The following is a 25,518-nucleotide window of genomic DNA, read 5'->3' as shown; positions in this document are numbered from 1 at the left end:
TAGGGATGCACCGATACCGATACCGGTATCTGGTATCGGCCTCGATACCACATTTTCTGAAGTACTCGTACTCGTTAAAAGTCCCCCGATACCGGGGACCGATACCACGGTCTGAGAAATGTCTATGTTTGAGCGACGTGTAAGGGGTTAATCACAGGCGCCGAGTGCCCGCCCCCAGGCCCCGGCTGCAGCTCAGAGCGGGGAGAAGGCGAGGCGAGACATGTCAGCCGTGTGGAACTATTTCAAAGTGAATGAAGACGACAAAACAAAGGCGGACTGCAAATTGTGCTCAGCGAAATTGTCCAGAGGAGGCTCAAAAGGTAGCGCATTTAATTAGCGCAAGTAATTTAATAGTAGTAGTTTACCCACGCTTCTAAATCAACACAACCCACGCTGCAGCAAACTCTTGCAAGACGAGAGAAAATGTCCAGAGACAATCCACGTGCTGTGAAAATAACACAGGCAATTATCGAGTACATTGCATTGAGTGACCAACCACTCTCGGAGGTAGAAAATGTGGGATTCCTGCGTCTCCTCCATGTTCTGGAGCCCAGATATGATGTCCCAAGCCGCCGCTACATGACTGACACGGAGCTGCCTAAACTACACAACTCCGTGAAAAAACATATCCACAGCCTACTGCAAGCCTCATCTGCGTTTAGTTTCACCACGGATATTTGGACAAGCAGTGTTAGCCCCGTGTCGCTAATTAGCCTAACCTCCCAGTGGATAGACGAGAGTTTCACGCCGCAACGAGTCATATTACATGCGAAACAATTCCGCGGCTCGCACACCAGCCAGGCTATAGCGCATGTGTTTGAGGAAATGCTCCAGACATGGGGTATACCTAAAACATCAGTACATGTTGTGCTTCGTGACAATGCCAAAAACATGATTAAAGCCATGAATGACGCAGGGCTCCCAAGTCTGCCGTGTGTCGCGCACACGCTCCAACTGGCTGTTCACGAGGGCTTATTAGCACAGAGGAGCATAGCTGATGCTATAGCAGTGGGGCGGAAAATAGTTGGGCATTTTAAACATTCCGCCTTAGCCTACTCCCGCCTCGAGGACATTCAGGGACAGCTCAACCAGCCAATAAAGAGACTGCAGCAGGACGTACAGACGCGCTGGAACAGCACGTATTACATGCTCCAGTCCCTCATTGAGCAAAAGCGAGTGCTGGGGGTGTATGTGTCCGAGCATGAACTCCCTGACTATCTCACCGCTCACCAATGGGCTCTTATGGAGAAGACTGTTGCCATCCTCGCCCCCTTTGAGGAACTAACCAAAAAAGTGAGCAGCTACGACGCACTAGCCTCTGATGTCATCCCAGCTGTGACTGTGCTAGTGAGACTTCTAAACAGAGAAACAGACGAGGACCACGGCGTCAAGACAATGAAAGCAACCTTACTGGCAGCTGTCAAGAAGCGCTTCAGTGACGTCGAGACCAACCCACTGTACTTCATCTCCACCATACTTGACCCAAGGTAAAGTCTGTGTGCTATAGGTATTCAATGATAAACTACAGTACTAAATGTAAGATTAATTTCCATCTGAAATATTATATTATATTTTGTAACTAAAATACACAAATACAAATGTATGCAATATATATAATATGAAATATATTTCCCTTATTACTACCAGAAAGCCAAATGGCTGGCATTTGTGACAGTGCTTTAGGGGAAACTAAAATCTGTCCTATTTTTCCACATATTAATACATTCATGAATTTTGTTCAGGTATAAAGATCGCTTCTTCTCCAACAACACTGCTCCGGAGGCCAAGCTGCACCTGAAGCAGGAGCTGCAGATGATGTCCAGAGCTGAGGCAGAGGGGAGTCGGGCAGAAGCTGCAGAACCTCCTGCTAAACTGTTCCTCAAGGCCCAGGCCAGCACTAGCAGCAGTCTGGACACTCTATTTGAAGAAATCGCTAAGGAGCAGCCCCAGGCAGCACAGCCGCTGGCAGCAGGTGCTGCCATTGAGCTCGACACATACCTCGGAGAGGCCCCAAGCCCTCGTGAAGACAGTCCTCTGAAGTACTGGGGTGTCAACAAAATCAGGTTCCCCACTTTGGCTAAAATGGCCCTTAAATACCTCTCAGCCCCATGTAGCAGTGTGGAAAGTGAAAGGCTTTTTAGCTCAGTGTCACACATTATAGATGAAAACAGAAACAGGCTGACTGCTGATAATGCAGAAAAGCTACTTTTCTTAAAAAAACAACCTGCCACTCACTTTTTCTAAATAGGCTCCATTAAGTGAGTCGTCTTAGACTTGATGTTAATACCTACCTCAGTTGCACTGACTGCCACAGTTCTATGTTGGTGGATGTTGTTAGTTTATTCAAATATTGTGCACTAAATAGCAAAGATGTTTATTAATGCCCCTTGTGTTGTCCAAAGCGGCAGAGTTTACAACAAACTGAAAAAAATACCTGAGTTGCACTGTCACTGTTTAATTTTTTTTTTTATAATTATTTATTCTGTAATATGTTGCATACAACATGCTTTTCATTTTAAATAAATGTTCTTAATTCCAAACTAGTCCCTTGTTTTTTTTGTTAAATTATATGACTAAAGCTGTTACCTGTAAATTTAAATCATGTTTTTATTAAGTACTCGGTATCGGCATCGGCGAGTACTGAAATGCAAGTACTCGTACTCGTTTTCCACAAAAAGTGGTATCGGTGCATCCCTAATAATAAGAATTTAAAATGGGGGGAAATATCATTATGAAATAAATGTTTTTCTCAAATAAACGGACTCCAAAATTATCGGCACCCCTAGGGGAAAAAAAAAAAAAAAAAAGAAAAAAAAAAAAAAGGAGTAAAATATCTCTGAAGTATATTCCCATTCATATTCACAATTTTGAGCACTACAGGGTGATTATGAACATGGAATTATCCAGCCACGGCTTCCTGTTTCACATAAATATAAATAGGAGGGAAAACAAAGTCCAAATTCCCTTAATCATTCATCACAATGACAAAAACCAAAGAATATATTTCTGATGTGCAGCAAAAGATAATTGAGCTTCACAAATTAGTGAAGTGGCTTTAAGAAAAGAGCTAGAGCAGTGAAAATACCCATTTCTACCATCAAGGCAATAATTAAGAATTTCCAATCAACAGAAATTGTTACGAAATTGCCTGGAAGAGGACGTGTGTCTATATCGTCCTAATGCACGGTGAGAATGAGAGTTTGAGTGGATAAAGACTCTCCAAGGACCACAGCTGGAGAACTGCAGAAAATAGTTGAGTCTCGGGGTCAGAAAACCTTTAAAAATTGTCAAACAGCACCTACATCAGCACATGTTGTTCGGGAGGGTTTCAAGAAAAATTCTTCTAGCTCATCCAAAAACAACCTCCAGCATATTCTGTTATCAGACACGACTGAAACTTCAAATGAGACTGGCTTCTATGGTCAGATGAAACTAAATAATTAACATTTTAGCAGCAAACACAGGTTTGGTGCACACAGGGATAAAAAGTACCCCATGTGTACAATGAAATATACTACTATATTTTTTATGTTGTGGGCCTATATTTCTGCTGGAGGTCCTGGACATCTTGTTTAGACACATGGCATCATGGATTCTATCAAATACCAACAGATAAATAAATCAATAAGTGACTGACTCTGTTAGAAATCTTATAATGGGCCATGTTTAGATCTTCCAACCGTACAATAATCCAAACACAAACCTCAAAAACAACACAAAAATGGGTCACTGAGCACAAAACCAAGCTTCTGCTATGGCCATTCCAGTCCTCTGACCTGAACAGTGTAGACAATGAGTGAGGTGAACTGAAGAGAAGAAGCACCAACATGGAGCTGGGAATCTGAAGGATCTGGAGTGATTCTGGATGATGGAATGGTCTCTGATCTCTTGTCAGGTGTTCTCTAACCTCATCAGGCATTATAGGAGAAAATTTAGAGCTGTTAAACTGGCAAATGGAGGTTTCAAAAAGAATTGAGGCTGTAAGAGATGGGTTGTTTTTTGTGGTACGCTCAACGGATGAACATTTAGAGACTGAAAGTCTATTGGGGGATACATTCAAGGTTGCAATGTGTATTAGAGAAAAACATTTCATAATGATATTTCCCCCCATTTTAATTCTTATTATCCAATGAAAGGTTAGATTTTTGTGATTTTTTAAAATAAAAGATCAAAAGGATTAACAATGCAGCCGTCTTTGATCATATTTACCAAGGGTGGCGATATTTTTGGCCATGACTCTGTGTGTGTGTGTGTGTGTGCGTGTGTGTGTGTGCGCATGTTTATGTGGTTTATGAGGACACAAATTTGTATAATGACATGGGTATGACAGAGGTATTACAATATGAAGGTGGTTTATGAGGACACTGCCTATGTCCCCGTAATTCAAAAGGCTTAAAAACACATACTAAATGGTGTTTTTTTGAAAATCTAAAAATGCACAAAGTCTCCTGTGAGGGCTAAGGTTAGGTGTAGGGTTGGTGTAAGGCAATAGCAAACACAGTTTGTTCAGTATAAAAACCATTACGCCTGTGGAGAGTCCCCATAAACCAACATGTGTGTGTGTATATACGTGTGTGTGTGTGTGTGTGTGTGTGTATATGTATATATGTATATATGTGTATATGTGTATATATGTGTATATGTGTATATATGTGTATATGTGTATATATGTATGTATATGTGTATATATATATATATATATATATATATATACACACACACACATATACATACACTCACCTAAAGGATTATTAGGAACACCTGTTCAATTTCTCATTAATGCAATTATCTAATCAACCAATCACATGGCAGTTGCTTCAATGCATTTAGGGGTGTGGTCCTGGTCAAGACAATCTCCTGAACTCCAAACTGAATGTCAGAATGGGAAAGAAAGGTGATTTAAGCTATTTTGAGCGTGGCATGGTTGTTGGTGCCAGACGGGCCGGTCTGAGTATTTCACAATCAGCTCAGTTACTGGGATTTTCACGCACAACCATTTCTAGGGTTTACAAAGAATGGTGTGAAAAGGGAAAAACATCCAGTATGCGGCAGTCCTGTGGGCGAAAATGCCTTGTTGATGCTAGAGGTCAGAGGAGAATGGGCCGACTGATTCAAGCTGATAGAAGAGCAACTTTGACTGAAATAACCACTCGTTACAACCGAGGTATGCAGCAGAGCATTTGTGAAGCCACAACACGCACAACCTTGAGGCGGATGGGCTACAACAGCAGAAGACCCCACCGGGTACCACTCATCTCCACTACAAATAGGAAAAAGAGGCTACAATTTGCACGAGCTCACCAAAATTGGACGGTTGAAGACTGGAAAAATGTTGCCTGGTCTGATGAGTCTCGATTTCTGTTGAGACATTCAGATGGTAGAGTCAGAATTTGGTGTAAACAGAATGAGAACATGGATCCATGTTGTGCAGGCTGGTGGTGGTGTAATGGTGTGGGGGATGTTTTCTTGGCACACTTTAGGCCCCTTAGTGCCAATTGGGCATCGTTTAAATGCCACGGCCTACCTGAGCATTGTTTCTGACCATGTCCATCCCTTTATGACCACCATGTACCCATCCTCTGATGGCTACTTCCAGCAGGATAATGCACCATGTCACAAAGCTCGAATCATTTCAAATTGGTTTCTTGACATTGACAATGAGTTCACTGAACTAAAATGGCCCCCACAGTCACCAGATCTCAATCCAATAGAGCATCTTTGGGATGTGGTGGAACGGGAGCTTCGTGCCCTGGATGTGCATGCCACAAATCTCCATCAACTGCAAGATGCTATCCTATCAATATGGGCCAACATTTCTAAAGAATGCTTTCAGCACCTTGTTGAATCAATGCCACGTAGAATTAAGGCAGTTCTGAAGGCGAAAGGGGGTCAAACACAGTATTAGTATGGTGTTCCTAATAATCCTTTAGGTGAGTGTATATACATATACATATATATACACATACATACACACATATGGGTAGTTGACAAATAGGCAGTAAAATAATCTTTGAGAAAATATAAAGGGTCACTGACTTAGTCAATTCTTTCACTACTTTTTTTTTTTACATTTAAACTGAACTGTACCATAGATTTTTCCTATGGTGTGACAGCAAAAATTAAGAAAAAAAACCCCTCTAAATAATACATAAATAGCATGAGAGAGATTTATCTTCATTGTTAGACACATTTTCATATAATACAATTTATTTAATATGAAATTATAATTAAAAAATGTTTACTCATAACTTGTTGGACAATTTCAAGACAAACTTTGACAACAAGACAAACTTTGCTGTCATCCATTCAAAACTGCTGAAATTTTGTATCTCCCCTATCGCAATAGTCAACTGATTTTTTTTTTTTTTTAAGATGTTTTGAGATAATAAAAAAAAAATTCTGTGGTTCTTATAAGTGTGTCACACCATAGGACATCACGTCACACGAAAGGACAGAAATGGTCGTTATTAAATTATTTAATTTTAAACATGTCAAAGGAGAAAGAAAGTTTAATTTTGATACAAACAATATCAACATGTTTTTTTAAACAAAACAAAATTATTTTCATCAACAAAATTCAGTCTCTTAGTCAATCAGTATGTTACTGAAACTCTTCTAGCCCCCCAATCCTCAATTCTTTCAGTCTCAAAACAAAGCATCACATTTTATACTTATATTCAGGACACTGTAATATAAGTATAAAAAAATAATTTAATGTAATTACTGCATTTAAAAACACTGAAAATGATCAAAAAATAATAAAAAGTAGTTGAATAAATCTCATTTAATTATTTAAAATGCTTTTTAAAGAGACCTTGTCCTGTGGTGTGACAGTACAGGCGTCTCACCGGAAGACATTTTCGGTCACACGATAGGACGCTTCAGCCTTTTTCTGTCAATTAATGAACTTGATATTTCAAAGCTATTCTGTCATTAGCGGTAAGCAAGACAAATTTGCATAATTTTCCATGATTATGTAGTTTAACATGCAGTTTTTAATTAAAAACTATAATTTAGGGGTGTCACACCAAATGACAGCAAAACGTAACACTTAGTTACAACTGTAGTGGTTCCAAAAAAGTGAAATATTTGAACAATTCTGAGACAAAATTGACCATGTGCACGTCATGGGCTCGACAGGGGGCTTCAGTAACACGACCATGAATGGGGTCCTTCAACTAATTAACGTTTTCTCTGGAATTGGCTGATTTAAAAATCAGGATATGGTGTCACACCAGAGGACATGGTTGAGGACGCTTTCATAAATATATAGATGAAAAAAAAAAAAAGATTGCCATTTACTGAAATAGACACTTGTACAATTATGTCAGAGGTATTTATTAACATTTTAATGCTTTTCTTTTTGATTTATAAAAGTTGCAACTTATTGAACCATGCTTGGGACAGTCACACCCATAGGACAATTTTGAGATTTAGCTCAAAATTAAAAAAAAAAAAAAACACTGCAGCATTTATAACAACAGGTCCACGTAGGACAAAGAAATGTATAACCATTTACTGCATTTTAAATAACTACAAAATGATATTAATTTTTATCTTGTGATAAATTAAAAGAATAAAAATAAATTATTAATTGATTATTTCATTATTACAAATGCAATAGATGAAAATATTACTAATATTATTAATAACAACAACAACAATAATAATAATAATGCTATTATTAGCCAAATCATTTGCACCCATAGTTCTCATTATATTCTGGATTCATGACAAACACATGCTACACTATATGTTCAGGGTTTCCCATCTCCACCTCTCTCACACATCTATAGGAAGCATATGGAATTTCCTGCCAAGAGTGGTTAATAGCTCAGTTAGAGGATTTAAATTTGGGCCTCTTTTTTTTCTTTCCCCAAACTAACTAGTATAAAAAGGTTTATTTTTAACCATTCCCCACATTAGACAACAGAAAGCAGCTGACAGGGGCAGAATGAGGACCCATTACTTCATCACAATAGAGGGGGCGCAAGGAGCCGAGAGACAAAGGAAAGAGGGGGAGAGGAGTTGTGGCCACTTCATGCTCACACATCAGCATTTCCACAGCCAGGGCTCCAGACAAAAAAATCGAGTAAGGAGCCATTGGCTCCTATAAAAGAAAAACTTAGGCGCCAAATTATTTTTTTAGGTGCCACAGAATAAAAGTGGTTTATTTTATTATTATCATTTTATTTTTCCCCCCTATTTTAACATTTCAATCATTTTGTCATGTGTTTATGTCTTATCTTTACTAGGCTTTATCAGCATTTTAATCCATCTTGTAGATGATCAGGTCGACCGGGGGACTAAGGTTCACTTAAAGTGTGAATTAAATGTCTTTTACAACTTGAAATATACAGTCACAAAGAAGTGTTCGTTACACAGAATCTGTACCAATACCATAAGCATCACTTGGCAACTGAGTGCAGTGCATCCTATAAATGTTGTCACGTCTTTCACACATTCAGTCTGTTTTTCTTCATTAGTAAAATGCAATTTTATAGGAGGAGTTGAATCATGTACAACACAATAAGTAAAAATATTAATATGCAACAGCGCATGAATATAGCAAAACGCTCCTCTTTATAGTTATTTTTCTAGCTGACTGATGAGTTTATGGACACTGAGTGGTTATTCTGAGGTAAATGTATTACAATGCAATGTTTACAAGCTTTATACATTTCCTCAGTTTGAAACACTGAATGAGCTTTTCCATAAAACATTTCAGTAAGTTGTACTATAGGCTTTCTTATTGCCTACCTTTTGATCATGTTCATTTCATACTATAGTAGTAAATCGAAATATATAATGGGTTCACTTGCTGCTTTAACTGAGGTGCTAAAGAGATCGCGCCTGAGCATTAAGTGCGATACTCTCCGCTCGCGCGATCCGGACGCATGCACGGACCGTGTGGACGCGGGGTACTGGTGTTTATATTATCACCTTTCAGGTCTCTCTCACTGCGTTCAGCAGACTGTGTGCGGCAGAGACGAGGACTGTTTGAAACTCTTTTCCAGTAAAACTTTTATGCGCATCGTCTTATGTAAGTTTAATACGTGAACATAACAAAAGATGTGAGCGCAAAACAATCGGGAAAAAAGTCCTTTCATGCAAATTATATATAGTCGCCAGTGGCGACCTCAGCAAAAACTTCACTCGCCAATTAATATTTTTGGTCGCAAATGCGACCATTTTAGTCGCAGTTTGGAGCCCTGCACAGCACAACTCTATTTCAGCCCGGCGGACTGAAGCGAACTCTGTAAAGTGGATGGAGAGTGATGTGCTCCTAATGCAGGTGATTGGGTCTCTAGTGCAGTCTGAAGAACACTGCAACTAAGAAAATAGGTCAGACAGATAGTGCCATACAAGAGGAACAGGTATATTATGTGTTGTTTGTGGGCAATCATGAGAGAAGGGAAAGGGATTGTAAAATGTCTTGTTTAAATAAACAATTTGTAAAGAGGAGATTTATCTTGAACCAAATCGCTCTACACAAAATAAAAGGTTTGGCTTTTTATTAGCATTTTTTCAGAGTTTGAACAAAAAGCTCTTTCACCGTTTGATTGCTCACTGTTCTGTCAACCAAATTCAAAGCCTCTGTCAAACTCAGCTTGAGATAGGCCAAACTGGAGGATGACCATCCTTTGTGCTCTTCAGGACAATGGTCCGAAAGGTTGGGGTCAACACTGGACCCCTGAGACCCTCCCATTCCTACCTCCCGCATGCAGACCTCTGCCCCATGAACTCTGACCCTGTCCGTATTGTGTGCCTAAAAATAATAAAAATCTGTTTGGGCAGACTGTTCTGTTATGCGAATTGTACGTAGGGCTCTTTCTTTGAACACTCTCGCTCTCATTCTTAGCATTTAAGTCAAGATTACACCAAGATTATGTGGGATTCGACTGGCAGATGGTGCTTTTTTTTTCTCTATAAAGCTGAGTGGAGCCAGGAGCTGGCTGGGCTACTTTCCCTTACTTAATGAAAGAAAACAAATACTACTGGTTTCAGAACGCTTTGGGTATCGAGTCCAACAAGATGGCATATAATATTACAAAACGTGTCTGTTTTTTCAAGAGCGTGACTCAAAACAATATTAAACCATATGTGGAGCTGCATTTTTGCAGACATTGTGGTCCAATTGTGAGTAATTTTCCTTAGCAACTGCCAGTCACACAAAGCCGCAGAAACAGGATATATGAATACATTTTTAAAAAGTACAATTAAAAATAATTAGAATATTTTAAACAATAATAAAATGACATCAATAAAAAAAAGTTTATATTTTATATGCAATATTAATAATAAAAAAATTAAAATAAATATTAAATACATTTTAAAAAGAAATTAATCAAATTTAAACAAAGAAATTTAAAATCAATTCATTAATCAATTAAAATAAATATAAATTTGGAAGAAGAATGCCAACCAATGTAAAGCATACTTGAGAAATCTATTTGATCTTTCTCATCTTCTTAAAGCACATTCTGGTCCCACCATGGCAATGTGGTATAGCCGCTGTTGTTTTTTTTTTACTTTGCCTGTGTGACAGATTCTTTGCTGATCAATAAAAGACCCTCTATGAAGGCCTGGAAGTCAGCTCACCCCACCCGCGATGCACTTTGACCTTATTGAAGGCCTGACTGAGCAAAAACACTGCTCTTCCCATGAAGCCCCTGGAGGCTCCTGTTTCACTTGGCCAATGAAAGGGACTACTGTAAATAATGGGGGCCTGTTTGACCCTGCCTTTGTCTGTGGCAAGACCCCTGCATCCACTCTACTGTAACAGTCTAACCTTTCACAATGGAAGCTCTCATGGTTCCGAGACCCCACTACACCCACGTCAGGATTTAAAATAGCAGTCAGACCTCTCGACCAAGCTCTCTATGTTCTATAAGACAGCCTTTTATCTCACCAACCCACCCATACCCCCAACGAACCTCAGTTTCTTCATTCTCCAAAGGTGTATTTGCTGATGTAAGCGCACCGAATGCTTCTTTGCCACAATTTAACACGAAAAGCCACATCTTGAGAAACTGCACTGCAGGAATCTTATGTGTAAGAATAGGACAGATAGGGTGACCCTACCGTTGATGGAGAAACCTAGCTCAGGCTTGGTGAGGAACAAGGTGCAAGTGTGGAGTGAGGTCAGAGGCCAAGTTATTCTGATGCATGCGTGAGGATACAGGAAGCTGAGCCACTGAGATAAGGCTTGATGTGCTGATAAGGACACCAACACCTGTTGAGGACTCCAGCTCTTCTCTAGTTGAGCAAAAGCCAGACTTTGACTAGCAGGAAAAAGTCTTCTTGTTTGGTCCTTATCATTCTAGCCAAAAGCTGCCCACTTAGACAGGAAGAGACCAGATGAATGACGTGTAAAGTGACCAAGTTGCATACAGCAAGCTAACCAGATTGATCCTTGCACACTGAAATGCCTAAAAATCTCATAATGCATTAGACAATGCAGCACTGGCTCTTCAAAAGTCGCCGCCGCCAACCCCAAAGACAGGATCAATGTGACTTTTCTTTCACGGGAAGGTCAAACAAAGAGCACGGGGTATAAAATTGCTGGGCGAGACAGTGGTGGCTCATGTAGCGGAGAAGCAGTGAGCCTCCGTTCTGCTCTATGCTTAATGGTGTACAGCACGTCCTGACAGCATCCTCAGTTTCCTTCTGCCACAGACACAAACAGCAGAAATGATGCCGTGTGAGTCATGACGTGTCACAGTGGGCAGCCCTGGTGATCAGTCCAGTAAATGGAATGGCTTTTGGACTCCCAGACAGTGAGGGAACACAAAATCACTACAGCCTGAACTAAAGGGAGAGAAAGCTCTCTGTGTAAAGCGCCAATAAAACTCAAGTGTAATTTTGGTGACAGGTCAAAAATAGTCTGAGAGACACAGGGTAGAAAACTATATCAATTCATCTTCAAAAAAAACCCCCAAAAAAACCCATTTCGGTTTCATGTCCGTCTCGAGCAGACGGGGAGAGAGATGAAGAAGTGCGTGTCACTGACAATATTGGCTGTTCGTGGCATGAGAAACAGACACTGAGGTAATTAAAATGTTACAGGGCCATTTTAGTTTTATAAAACGTTTTCAGACTCGGAAAGCCCGATGGTCACGACGTATGCCAAACAATGGCGATTTACTGACGGCCATCGCTCAATCTGGGGCTAAATGAAGGTAGTGCGCTTAGTGAAATAATCTCTCTTCTATTGAATTAGAGCTCAGATGTATTTGGTAATGTAAGTGCAGGGCACGGCCTCTCGCTCAAACAAGCTCTCTTAAGGCCAAGCCATTAATCATTCATCCTGTCCTGCTAGTGATCACTGCAGGCGTCTTCAGTCAGCAAATACATAAATCAATTATGGTTTGAGCTTTATTCTACCATTTATCCAACTGATCCCCCTGGATTACAACATGGTTTATAACATGCCGGTTGGCTTTCTGCATTCGCTGAGAGTTGCCATCCCATATCTCTCAAATGCCTCCAGCAGGAGATAATAGAGGAGAAAGAGAGGGAGGCTTCTTTAGGCCATGTCTCAACTAACTAAGTTTCCACCCCTCACAGAAAGGGGGAGAAAGAGAGGAAGTCAGAGTGTGTAAGAAAAGAGATGGGGTCTGAAAGACAGAAAACATTGAAGGGGTGCTGGCACTAAAAATATGAAAAAGTAATTCACTAAATAATAAGTGCTTTTATGCAGTGTATTGGAGCTTTAAAACCTACATCTTAAGGTCTGGTGACTGGTCACATTTACCATTGTATAAACAAAAATCCAGAATATCCAGTTATTTCAATAGGAATCCATGCAATCAGGAAATCTGCATGAAGGAGAAAGATTTACCTACACTGATTTCACACTGGCTTCAAGTCACGTGAATTCACCACTGTGATCAACAGACAGCTGCTTGGTTTAATAATACACCTTTTTGCCTGCAAAATTTTGCTGCACACTAAATGCACAAGACATGCTAATTAAAGGGGGGGTACAATGCTGTTTCATGCATTCAGAGTCGTTTACACTGTTAAAGAGTTGGATTCGCATGCAAAGCATGGCCAAAGTTTCAAAAAACGATTTGGAAGTATGGCAGAGTACTTCTGTGCCCAAGATCTTACTTGCGGGTTCGTACAAGTTTCTGAGAGTTTTTTTCGAACGTGGCTCTTGCTGACGTAAACAACAGTGGAACTCCTTATATGGGCATTTCTGCCGGAAGAGCGCACCCGTGCACACATCGACCAGCGCGAGAGCGCGCCCATCGACGCGTTTCATTCGGCAGTACTGCAAGGGACTCGCTCGGAAGAATGTCTCTAAAGAAGTGTGTTTTTGGTTGTGAGGGAAAGATAACCTTGTTCAGCTTCCCAAAAGAACCCAGCATTACGTGAACAGTGGAAGCAGCAACGGAGTTTCTCAAGTGTGTTTGTTGACGAACGTTTTATAAACAAGGCCCAGTTCAACGCTGGATTTGCACATCGATTGATACTGAAAGATGAAGCAGTCCCAGCTATAAAAGATCCCGGTCACGATTCAGAACTGCAGACGGTAAGTGAAACTGCATCAAATGTCTCTGTTTTGTTGGCGATCGGCGCAAGTGCTCGTCACTCTTTAGCTCTGCCCTCGGCACACCTCCAGGAGCTCAGCTCCTTTTCTGGAGAGATTCGTAAAGCTGTATCTTTCTCTTATAAATATGATAAAACTAAAAACTTTTTGGAGATATGAAGGATGCAGTACTACTCTATAGGTACTAAAGATTAACATGAGATTGGGTGAAACGGTGTTATGTCCCCTTTAAGCTCTGCATTATCACATTTTCAGCATTACCTGATTTGCATTTCTTTAGTGAATTCTTTAGTAACAATAACATCAACAATCAAAAAAATCAGCATACTGTAAAAAAAAAGGATCATATTAAACATAGGTTTTCCCCCTTACTTTAACTACTCAAAATAATGTAACCAATTTCAACTTCAATTAAGTTATACAAGATTCAAGTATACTTGTACTAACTTTTATAACTAATTTGCAGCAGCTGAAGTTAAGCCGCTGGTGTTTTTTTTTTTTTTTTTCAAATATACTTAAAATTAGCTTCATTAGAATTATTGTTTTAACCGTCTTTATTGATTTACCTCTGAGCATTTAAGCAACTCAGAACTACCGTGCTTGGCATTTCAAGCACAAGTTTTTCCCATAAACAAATCCTCCAGCATGCAGCTTGGCTGCTTCCTACCTGGTCCGACATCACACAGATCTAATGTGATGGGTATTTTATGACCCCCTACATAGCACACTTGTATCACTCTATCGGGGGCCCCTTGCCAATCTCTGGCACCCCATTCAACAGGCAACAAAGGAGCTAATTAGAGACCCTCTTGGTGGAAGCCCGAGGAAGGTTCTGATTTGATACTTCCAGGGGATTCCGCAGCCCCAGCAGTGCATTCACACAGCCCTCGTGCACGCTTGGCTTGGCCCTTTGCTCCAGACCTTCATTGTACGCCGAGCTCGGCAGCGCCTTAGAACTAGCGAGGGGGAACCAACACGTCTTCTTTCATGTCGCGGGAGGCAGAAACCAGATGCTAATGGGATATTGATGGGATTAAAACACTGTACTTACTGAAAAGAGGAACCTGTGGTATAACGTGGCTGAAATAAAATTTGAGGATACAAGAAGTGTAATGTATACTTTAGTTAAGATATTTAAAATACTATTAAAGTTATAGTTCGCCCAAAAATAAATTCTCTCATCATTTACCCACCCTCAAGTTTTTCCAAACCTGTATGAGTTTCTTTCTTCTGTTGAGCACAAAGGAAGATATTTTGAAGAATGCTGGTAAGCAAACCAATGACGGTAGCCATCGACCCCCCCCCCCCCCCCAAAAAAATACAAATAAAAAATCAATTGTTTGGTTACCAACATTCTTCAAAATATTTTCTTTTGTGTTCAAAAGAAGAGGAAAGAAACTTGTGCAGATTTGGAACAAATGGACGGTGAGTAAATGACAGAATTAAACATTTTCTTATCTTTCAAGACAAATATAGTGAAAAATAATCTGATAAATTGTTACTAAATGACAGAGATAATTTTATAGAGCAAATGGAAAGAATCAGAAGTTACAAGGCAATAAAATCTTTCATTTTCTGTAAAGTGGCAGTACAGCAACTATAGCATTTTTCCATCAAATTCAACCGAATGAACCGATGCAGACCAGCAGTGAATCTGATTTCGGACCAGTCACACAAGTGAGACTAGACCAGAATAGGGCCAAAAAGACAAGCCCACTTTCTATGAAACACCAGCATCTTATCTTGACTAGCCTGCTTTCGCTTCATCTCCATCGCTATGGCCACTGTTTAAATCTGATTTTGTTGCACGTATACGTGCATATCGTGTGGCGGAGCAGAATGGCTTCCGATATATTCGCAGACGGTTAGTGTGCCACCTGGCACCGTAGTGGGCTTGCAGCGCCCTGCTCTGTCTGTAATCCTTCCATCTTCAGTTGCAGAAAGCAGATAAGAAAGCGGCCAGTGAAAAGCTCCTCAGTGAAAAAAGCACTGTGAGCAACCGTCATGCTTTTTTACTGGGCATGCCAGATGCCTATCTCTTTAATAATATGGGGCAGCGCTGTCTGCCTGTCTGTTTACTTTTATTCCTTATTCATGTGTGAATCAAAAAGTCTCTTATTTTCTACATGCGAGTGCTGAACCCAAACCCTGTGTAGGTGATCCCTTAGACAAGAGTAGACAGAAGCGAGTCAAATAAGAGTTAGGTGGCGAAATTCACCTGATGGACTGCTCTGATACACGAATCAACAAACTTGTTTTCGTCAGCGAGGCTCTGAAGATACTGAGCTGCAGTCAAGGTGCGCAAGACCAATACACATGATGCAACCTAGTGTTAAGTCTTTAATCGATACATCTCTTGTCTTGACAGTGAGGACAGAAGGCAGATTCCAGATCAGAGGGGTGGCGGTGTAAATCTTTACAGTTCAAGCGGGGCTTTTAAAGCCTGTCCATAATTGGGCGCCTGCCAGCTGCTGCCGTATGTGGGCTGCATAGACAATTACTAGCATCTGAAAGAAAAAGCATTGAAAAATACAAAAAAATGCACACATTTCACTGGCATTAAATAAACATGGTTTGCTTATCGCAAAAAAAAAAAAAAAAAATGATTGTGACGACATTCACACTACTTGGTTGAAAAACTATGATTTCCTCTTTCTAAGTGGTCTTCCTTGCTACAGAATATCTTGAAAAAGAGAGTAGCTTTAATTAGGCAATGACTCAATTTCATCTACAAGACACTTACAAAACTCATCTCGAACATAAAATAGGCATTTCAGATTTTTAGACAACTAGACATGAGAATCCCAAATTTCACAAGACAGAATTTCTTGTCCCAGAAATGTATTGAAAGGTCAAAATCATTTTTGGGAGGCATTATTTCCATTTTCAGAGCAGCCATGAGGAGTTTCAGAAACTTAATTGGCTAACTTGACAAAGTGAAGGGTCCACTTGTTTGAAGTCTCTTTGGCTTAATTGCAATCATTCTTAATTACCATAAAGCCTTAGAGTTAAACATCACACTATCAAATCAGCTGGCACAGAGGACGTTTCACTTTTGAGGCGACCTAAATGGATAAATTGTCCAAGTTCAAAAGTCATTTCCAGGGTTTTGACTTTCCAGGACATTATGCATGTGACGTATGTTCAGTATATCCACCATATATCACACTGTATGACATAAATATGGCATATAACCTAACTGAAAGTCCATTATGCCAAAAAAGTAGTTTAATCTATTAAACATAAGCAGATTGTTTATATCTTGGAAAACGTTTTAAATTTCCCTCATAAATAGGAGCTGTACTTGTATGCGTATTACCTGTATAGAAAACTAACAATAAAATCCACCATATTATAGCAGCTCACTGGTTACACAAGCTGAACACAAAGTTCACGTTCACAAATCCAGGGGACAGCCGTTACAGGGGCGTTACAGCGCTGTGGTAAGATTCAGCTGCACTTGTGAGCATACAAGGAAAGTTGTGATGTGCTTCTCACCTCACTGCAGCCTGGTGTTATCTCATTCTGCAGCACCATGAGGACTTATCATCCCCATCTGCTCTTGGTATAGTGGAAAGGAGAGCACAGGGTTATCGCTGTCTCTGATATGCACAGATAAGGCCTTGCCTCCTGTTTAAACACTGTAGCTATAGCTGTACAGTTAGCACTACCTATGCTAGCTGAACTATGCTCAACCTTCTTCCACCTGTCTGCCATGAAGAACAACCAAAAAACCAAAACCTTTATATATATATAAAAAAAAGATCCATGTTGACCGACTCGATCCCTTTCACAAAGATAACAGGTCCAAACTCTAAAAGTGTGTGGATAAAATGCAGTGTCTTTTTTTCCTCCATTTCAGTGTCATGCATGTTGATTATTTTCTTTTTGGCAGGTTGCTGAAATATTTCTGTAATATTTTTTCCTTGAGTCAAAGGGCCACAAACTGTTTTCCTTGGCAAAAAAAAATTAAAATCCTCCAGTGTGTGTCAAAAAAACAGAAAAAAAAGCTGCTACGGTACTTCGATTTAACTCCTGTGGGGAACTCTGGGTGATTGAAAAACAAATAAACTCCTTCATTTAGGCAACCCTCAGACATACATCTACCCCAGATATTACAAGATTACTTCAGTGGTCTAGTTAATAGGATAGTCTTGACACTCGCATGGTTTTGGAAGCGATGCACATCATTCAGAGCTTTATGACATTACCCAGGGCAATGGGGAATGAATGCAGCAAGTTAAATTTATACATGAAGCAAGCACTTACTGATGTACTGATGCGTTCGCTCTCAAATGCACACACACATTCACACGCAGAAAGGCTCGTGCCCAATCTGGGAATAATTATAGACAGTTAACTTGACCTGTTTGCCCTAAATGAACTCTCAAACAGAAATATTTTTCACAGAGAGTGCTAGAGATGGCTGGGACTCTGGCACAAAATAATCTGTAATTAGTAACAAGAGCTGCCTCCCCGTCTGCTGCAAGCCGTCAGGAGCTGTGATGAAACCTTTAAAAAGGAACTAAACCTTACTATGGCAAATCTGACACTGTCATTCCTTTTATCAAAAGAAGATCATTGAAACTTCAATAGAAAATAAAGTAGATAAGTACATCGATATCTCTGGCATATAATAAATAAGAGTGGGAAAATCATTAGAATTTTTATGATTTTAAATTACATTCTATTATCACTGTCATGCATCGTTTAGATTCTCTTTTTTTAAAGCATTGAAATAAATACTGTGATTATATGATACAAATTTTAACTGACAAACTTGCCCATCTTAAGAACCCTTAATATACTGAATCAAACAACAATATGGATCTGCAATATGGGAAAATCACTGCAATTAGATGTCATTGGCTGTTTCGGCAACTGCTGCATCCTTTTTAGTCAAATCCAGAACATCTGACATGCCAACGCGCTTACTTCGATGATTCACACAAGCACAGACAACTTTTAAATTAACACGGATTGTCAATTATTCTGTTCTAAGATAAACACCAATCTTAAAAGTTCACAAGTTTGAACGAGCATTTTTCACTCAATGAATAATGAAGGCAATTAAGAGCGATTTATTAATGCCATCTTGAGCACTTACAAAGACACATGAATATTTGGACTGAAACTGAATCCTTAGATGAACTTTCACCGTTGTGCATTCCAACAGATTAAGGAGGAACGCTCAAACCAGTATATTCTCAATCCTGGGCCTGTCATTAAGAAACCCGCAGAATGCAGATCTACTGAAATCCTGTAAACAACAGGCACTAAAACTCAACACAATTATCAAAATAACGTTGTATGGTTTGCACAGGCAATGACAGGACCTACATAATCAACCTCTCTGTAAGGAGACACCTTTTCATACAGTTGCTGCTTTATAATCTTATTGCATCTCAATGCAATTGACTCGAAGATGTGCATGACTGGCTCACTTTAACTTTATCTTTTATCCAATCAAAACTCTCGCCACTGGATAGCAACTGAACAGCCTGCTTCACGACACAAGAATAAACACACTCAGCCCCTCATTCGATTCATCGGCTGTTTCTTAAATGCAGTAAATGTGAATCTAAAAGAAACGCAATCATAAAATATGTTTTGTCCAATTCTACAATATTGTACAAATAAGTTCAACATGTGAATCCTGCAATCTTTGTCTAGTCGACAGCAGCAAGGGTGCGGCTGCGGGCTTGAAAAGCTGATAAAGTCTTGAGTGGATTTCCTCGCCTCATCCCAGCTCCTTGCATCACCCCCACAAGTCACACTGACGAGAACCAGAGGCCAGCCAAGTGGCCAAAAGGTTACGCTGTGGAGGTCGGCACGGGTCCTCCACGTAGATCCTCATTTCCTGGGCTGGACAGTCTGCTCTACTCATAAAGCTAATAAGGCCCTCCTTGTCCCGGGTGGCTGGGGCCCAGGCTGGCCTACTCATCACTGGCCACACCATGGGGGTCAGGGGGGCTGCTTCCCATTAGCCTGCCCCCTCTCCAGGTGCAGCTAATGGGCTCAGCCAGAGCCTCTCCAGGACCACTCGACAGCCACCAGCGCAGGCCTGGAAGTGATCAGCACCCAACGCCTGGGAGCTGTGACAAACAGACGGCCCACTTAAAGGAACTAAGTTAAAAATAATCATTTTTCTTCACTAGCCTGGGAACGTCTCATCTTGCTGTGTGCACTTGCAGCATTTTACAGTAAGCAAAAAAAATTACACATTTAACAGTTGATCATGTCTGAAAAAGTCTACAATTCATTTTTTTTACCTATTTTTTCTCTTGCAAAAACAACATAAAACAACTAAAACAAACAACTACTGGCATCTAATTTATACAGTATTTTCTGTTTACTGAATCCACTAATTTTTTTAATGAATGATTTTTTATGAAAAGAATCATGTAAATCAGCTCTGCAATCATTCTCTCTCATATCCACCGCAGGTAGAGTGTTAAGCAAATTGACCTCCAGCATGAAAGAAGATAAGCAATCAACAGTTAACCATCATGACTCATCTTCCACTAACATTTCTCTGCAACTAAGTTCTTTAATCAAAAGAATTTCTAAAAATGGGCACCTTGCGGTCCTTTGTTTCACAGAGCGCAATAAACTAATTGAATTAGGGACCTGCCTTTGCACCAGGGGAGGCAAAAAAAAAACACTTGGGAAGAACATGCATTTATGGCAACGGAAAAATAAAAACATAAGCTTACCTGTGTTGCTCTACGGCCTCATTGTCAGGCAGTTCGGCGCCACACACATTGCAGCGCTCGTTCGGGCTGCGGCCGTCGGGCTTCATCCCAGCAGCTAACTCGCCGAGCTTGTTGAAGAACTCCCTCTGGATGAAGCTCTGAGGCAGCAAGCCCCCGTAGGCACTGAAGTCCATGGACATGGCCAAGGCTGGGGACATGTGCAAGGATGAGGCCATGGAGGCGGGCATAGAGAGCATTGCTTCATTCTTGTGGTTGGGAGGAATGCCGTAGAGTGACGCCAAGTGCTTTTCAGTCATCCCCGCCATGGCCTCCAGGCCCATCTGGTTGACCTCCGCCTGCTGGTCACCCACACCTTCCTCCCTGACGTAGTGCAGTTCACGGGCACTGGTGATCACGCTGCTCCTGGTAGGGGTGCCGGGCCCATCGCGGTTCTTGTCAGGTTCTCCGCTGCGCTCGCCGTTGCTGGAGGCGCTGGATTCCATGGCTTTAGGGCTCTCGTGTTCTCCGCTCTCATCTACTTGCATCATCTCCATCTTGATCTCTCCCATCATGGGGTGGGAGTTACCATGCAGGGGCTGTTCGGCACCCACACCGGGGTGCATGGTGCTCTGCAGGAGGGAATGGCCGATGCTCATCAGGCTGTCCACAGCTGCTTTGGTTGGGCTCATGGTGGAGAGGCCGAAGGAGGTGGAGACAGAAGGACTCTGATCCACCATTCCTGACAGCGTCAGCGCTTGCTGGGCAGCTGACAAGTAGCCGCCCTCCTCCACGGAATGCTTTTTCGGGTTCCTGCTATGCCGTCCCTTGCGCTCTTCATCGTCTTCCGTGCCTCCGTCGTTCATGTTGGCCTCCGTGTCATTTTCATCCGAGGACTGGATGGTCTCCAGTATCTTCAGGCATTGCTCCTCCAAGTACTCTATTTCTAAGATCTCTGCTGCGTACAGAAGGTCATCCAGATCCTCCACTTTAGCTTGGAGCGTGGCAGTGTAGGCATACTCCAGAATCTGCTGGAAGGTCTTTGGTGAGAGAAAGTCGAGAGTGTAATGCTGGCTGTTTCGGTGAAAGAGGATCTCGAACATCTTACTGGTGCAGGCCAGCACGGTCCGGTGAGCGTGGAACTCCTGGCTGTCCACCATGATGACCACGTCGCACAGCGTGCCGGCCAGACGCATCTGATTAGCTTTGTGCAGCAGGGCATTGGGGTGATTGGGGTTCTGGAGCTGGATCATACCCATTTTAGTCAAATCCATAACGTCTCTGAAATCCACACGGCCAACTCATGAGTCTTTCTTTCCACGTAGCAGTCTGTTCAGTTATCTTTGTAAACAAGATAAGGTCAATCTAGAAGGAGATGAAAGAGAGACCCACAGTTAGATGCAGCAAAGTTGCAATGTTTTTTTGTTTTTTTTCATTCCTTGGTTGTTGATTTTCTTTGTTCTTAAATTAACAGCCATCATTCTAATTATTTCAGTATAAAAAAAAAAGATGCCATTAAAAAAACAACTCACAATAATACCAGTACGTTAGACTTCAAATGTACTCTGTACTGTACAAAACACAAATCTATCATTAGCAAAGGATCCCTAAAATAAAAAAAAAAAAAGAAAAGACAAATGCACAAAATAAAACAAAACGACAAGTGGCCCACATGAGAAACGTGTAAACTTGGCTTTAGTGCTAGTAAAGGCTGGCAGTAATCAAGCCTTTGTTTCTATGTGTTCGAGCTCGCCTCACAAAGCCCATCAACAGCCTCCTGAAATGAAATGGCATCTTATTCAGTATTCTCATCACAGACAGGGATACTGAGCGGAGCATGGAGAGTGAGGCAAGCTGTTGCCAGGAATAGTTGGAACAGAGGATGACACAAAACGCTCAGAGCTCCTAAAACACACCAAAATGCAATTTTTATTTTAAATACACTTCCATGCATCATATGTCATTTTTTACCTGCTATATCAGATATATACTACAAAAATAAAGCATCAATACACTTACAATGTAATCTTTTAAAAACAAAAAATTTCCCCCATCCTATTTGATCAACAAAAAGCCTCACCGGAGAAGAGCTGTCAAGTAAATAAATAGTCTTTATATCAAACAACACTATGATCTTAGCGGTGAATGACGGGCTTTTAACTGTGAATGTACCGTTTCAGACAGCAAATAAGCGAGTTAGGAAAAAAGGGACGAGAGAAGAGAAATATATTCGAGGGATTTCACGCTTTTTAAATTCTACAAAGTACAGGAAGGCGAGTAATAAGTGAGAAATGAATACGTTGCCTTTGAAGTGCATTTAACTGATGAGACGTTCGAAATAATGACTTCACGCACGCGAACTGTACACAACTCAAACAAAAGTCAAGAAACGATCAACACATATTAGTATTAGCCAACTACTGCGTTATCTACCTCATATATGATAAAAAGTCCAGTCAGAGCTCATTTGACGGATCAATAACGTTACAGGATTACTCGACTGTTCACACGTGAATCAATTGAAGTTAAAGAACCCGTTTGTTATTTTATTACATGCACAAACACATCGGGCGAACACGCAAATTAGCGTTTCGGTTCAATTAATCTATTTCAGTATTGTTATAAAACGAAAGCAAAGGTCATTTCACTTTAAAAATCACAACCAATACAGTTCGGTTCATTTTGAAAGAGTGACACGCACCTCCACAGTGGCCCTGACTTACTGACAAACAAAATAATAATTATCAAAACCCCGGCATTTGTTAGTTCTACACATACTTCTTCAATTAGGACATATTTAAACTCTCTGGGTGTTCAATATGAAACAGTCACGCTGAGAATAAAGCACATGGAAGCACGTCACTGTCTGGTGCGCGAGCAGACCTCACGTCCCCCGAATACTAAAACACACGCTTACGTCAACATAACATCTCCACATGTGTAAAGATGAACATAAACATGCCATATCCATCAGGTGCCCCGAGCCTGCACCACACTGACAGCCACACTTGTACTTTTTCGGTGCACTCTCCTAATTCACCTTCACCTGAAGCAACAGTAGAAACACCGTAACTTGATGTGATGCTGAGCGCAAACACATCTGATCAACACAACGCGTATCATCTCCCAAACTGAAAACACACGCAGACAGATGGGTCTGTCAAGAGCTGCGCGTCTGTACTCACCTGTCTAGCACGTTTGGCTTCTGAGCGTGCGGTTATTAGGACTGTGGCATAGTAACGCGGTTCACATACCCCGCTCTCTCTCTCTCTCACGCGCACTAACTCCTCTCCGCTCGCGCCGCTTAGCAAATCAACACGGCGGTGACGTCAGCGCACATCCTCGCCGGAGTCCTGACAAACACTGCTAAAGTGAGACACCTAGGGGGCTGTCGAATATAGGCCAGCGTGTCTGGGACACTATCTATCACAGCGTTCGGACTTTAATCATTAACCTTCAAGCATCATCACCTTTGCTACTACTTCTACAACCGGCCAACTTCTCTCTGAGGTCTGCACCGAGCACGATATGTAAAAACACCAAACAAACAAACAAAGCATGACAATCACGATCTAACTCAAGTTTCTTTAGTTAAGTGTAAAGTTCCATAAAGACAGGCTAATTTAAGATTTTTTCAGATTTGAATTTACTATCGTAGAAATTATTCACACTAATTACTGAATGACAGACACATAAGATTTGGAATCTGAGGGTGCAAAAAACTATATTAAGAAAATCACCTTTAAAGTTGTCCAAATTAAGCTCTTAGTCATGCATATTACTAATCAAAAAGGAAGTTTTTATATAGTTACGGTAGGAACTTTACAAAATATCTTCATGGAACATGAACTTTATTATCCTAATGATTTTTGGCATAAAAGAAAAATCAATCATTTTGACCCATGCAATGTATTGTTGGCTATTGCTACAAATATACCCATGGACTTATGACTGGTTTTGTGGTCCTGGGTAACAAATGCGCTTTTAACATACTCTCTTTGTATTTAAAATGTATTTATTGCCACCACTTGTAGTACACTTGAGTGTACTAGTATATGAAAGATGGTTCAAGTGTAGTACTAAGTGGTAACTAAATAATTTTTTTTATTTTAAATACAGAGATTGTATGTTAAAAGTGCATTTTAGTTTATATTCATGCCCCCAAAATAGCATGGTTGAGTACACTTAGATGATCTTAAAAAGTACTAAGTAAATTTTAGTATATTTAATATAAAATTAGTGCACAAAAAAAATAGAGCACTTTAAGTATATTATGGAAGTGCACTTTTTTCACCTGGGGAGGTTTTAAAAATGAAAGAAAGATTAAATGGATCACTCGTTTGACTGTAAATGTTTTATTCATTCATTTATTGTGAATATATCATTTTTTTCAAACTTTAATTAAAAGTTTTATAACCAAACAACAGTTCTCGGTTGAAGAATATAATGATATATGCTTAATTTAATTAGAATTATACTTAATTAGTATTAGGTCAAATAAATCATGCAGGCTACCTTTCATTAAATTGTGTTGACAAACTGAACATTCTCATTCTACAAATTCTATTCCATTGCCGTCAGCTACATATGTCAATTGTATTTTCAGTGCAATGACAGCCTGAAAATGGAGGGAAACGGTGTAAAATCTGCGCTAGGCTCTGTAAAGCTTGAGATGGGAGATCATAGAGTGCCATCACCTTTGAGCTGCATGCTGTGCTGGTTTACTTGGGGATAAATACAAAGGCTCTGCCCTAATCTCCATCTAATCCACATTTTACTGGAGAGGACACTCTGATAAATCCTAAATTATACACTGATTTTTTATTTTTTTTATATAATCAAAAGGACAAGCTAACACAGTTAAAAAAACATGAAATTAAATTTGTAAATTATGTATAAATGATATATGTTTACATTAAAATGATTCTTTAAAATCTAACTCTAAAATTTAAGCTCTTGGTAAAGTCATACTTGTACATTCATGCATTAAAAAACATATGTGAGATGATGTTCTTTAATGAAAGTCGCATTTATGTGCAATTCATTTGCTTTGGCTCTGCAGGAGACACTTATAATTGAATTCATGTAATTATTATCATTACACATACATATTGTGATGCATAACAGCATGAAATAGGTTCTGAATGCACTAAGAGTATGTTTGCTGCCTATTTATCCACATAGTACACTTTCACATATATAAACCATCATTAGTGAAGTACTGAGGTAATGACATACCATGGAGGTTTTACTCATGAGCTATCAGTG

General features: G+C 40.3%; 1 protein-coding gene across 1 annotated transcript in view; it reads right to left on the bottom strand.

The window, feature by feature from the left end:
- LOC306855834 (zinc finger and BTB domain-containing protein 16-A-like) overlaps nucleotides 1–23,564 on the bottom strand; it is a 161,978-nt gene extending 138,414 nt beyond the window's left edge. The window contains exons 1-2 of the mRNA XM_079394740.1: nucleotides 23,436–23,564; nucleotides 20,275–21,615 (exon numbers count right to left, since the gene is read on the bottom strand). Coding sequence (XP_079250866.1) covers nucleotides 20,275–21,524 — 1,250 coding nt within the window. The 5' untranslated portion in view covers nucleotides 21,525–21,615; nucleotides 23,436–23,564. The remainder of the gene's footprint in view (nucleotides 1–20,274; nucleotides 21,616–23,435) is intronic.
- Between the last annotated feature and the right edge of the window lie 1,954 nt (nucleotides 23,565–25,518).

This window comes from Barbus barbus, assembly GCF_936440315.1.
Source record: "Barbus barbus genome assembly, chromosome: 36".
NCBI lineage: Eukaryota > Metazoa > Chordata > Actinopteri > Cypriniformes > Cyprinidae > Barbus > Barbus barbus.
Note: the sequence above shows the minus strand (reverse complement) of the source record. Positions and strands in the feature narration are given on the sequence as shown.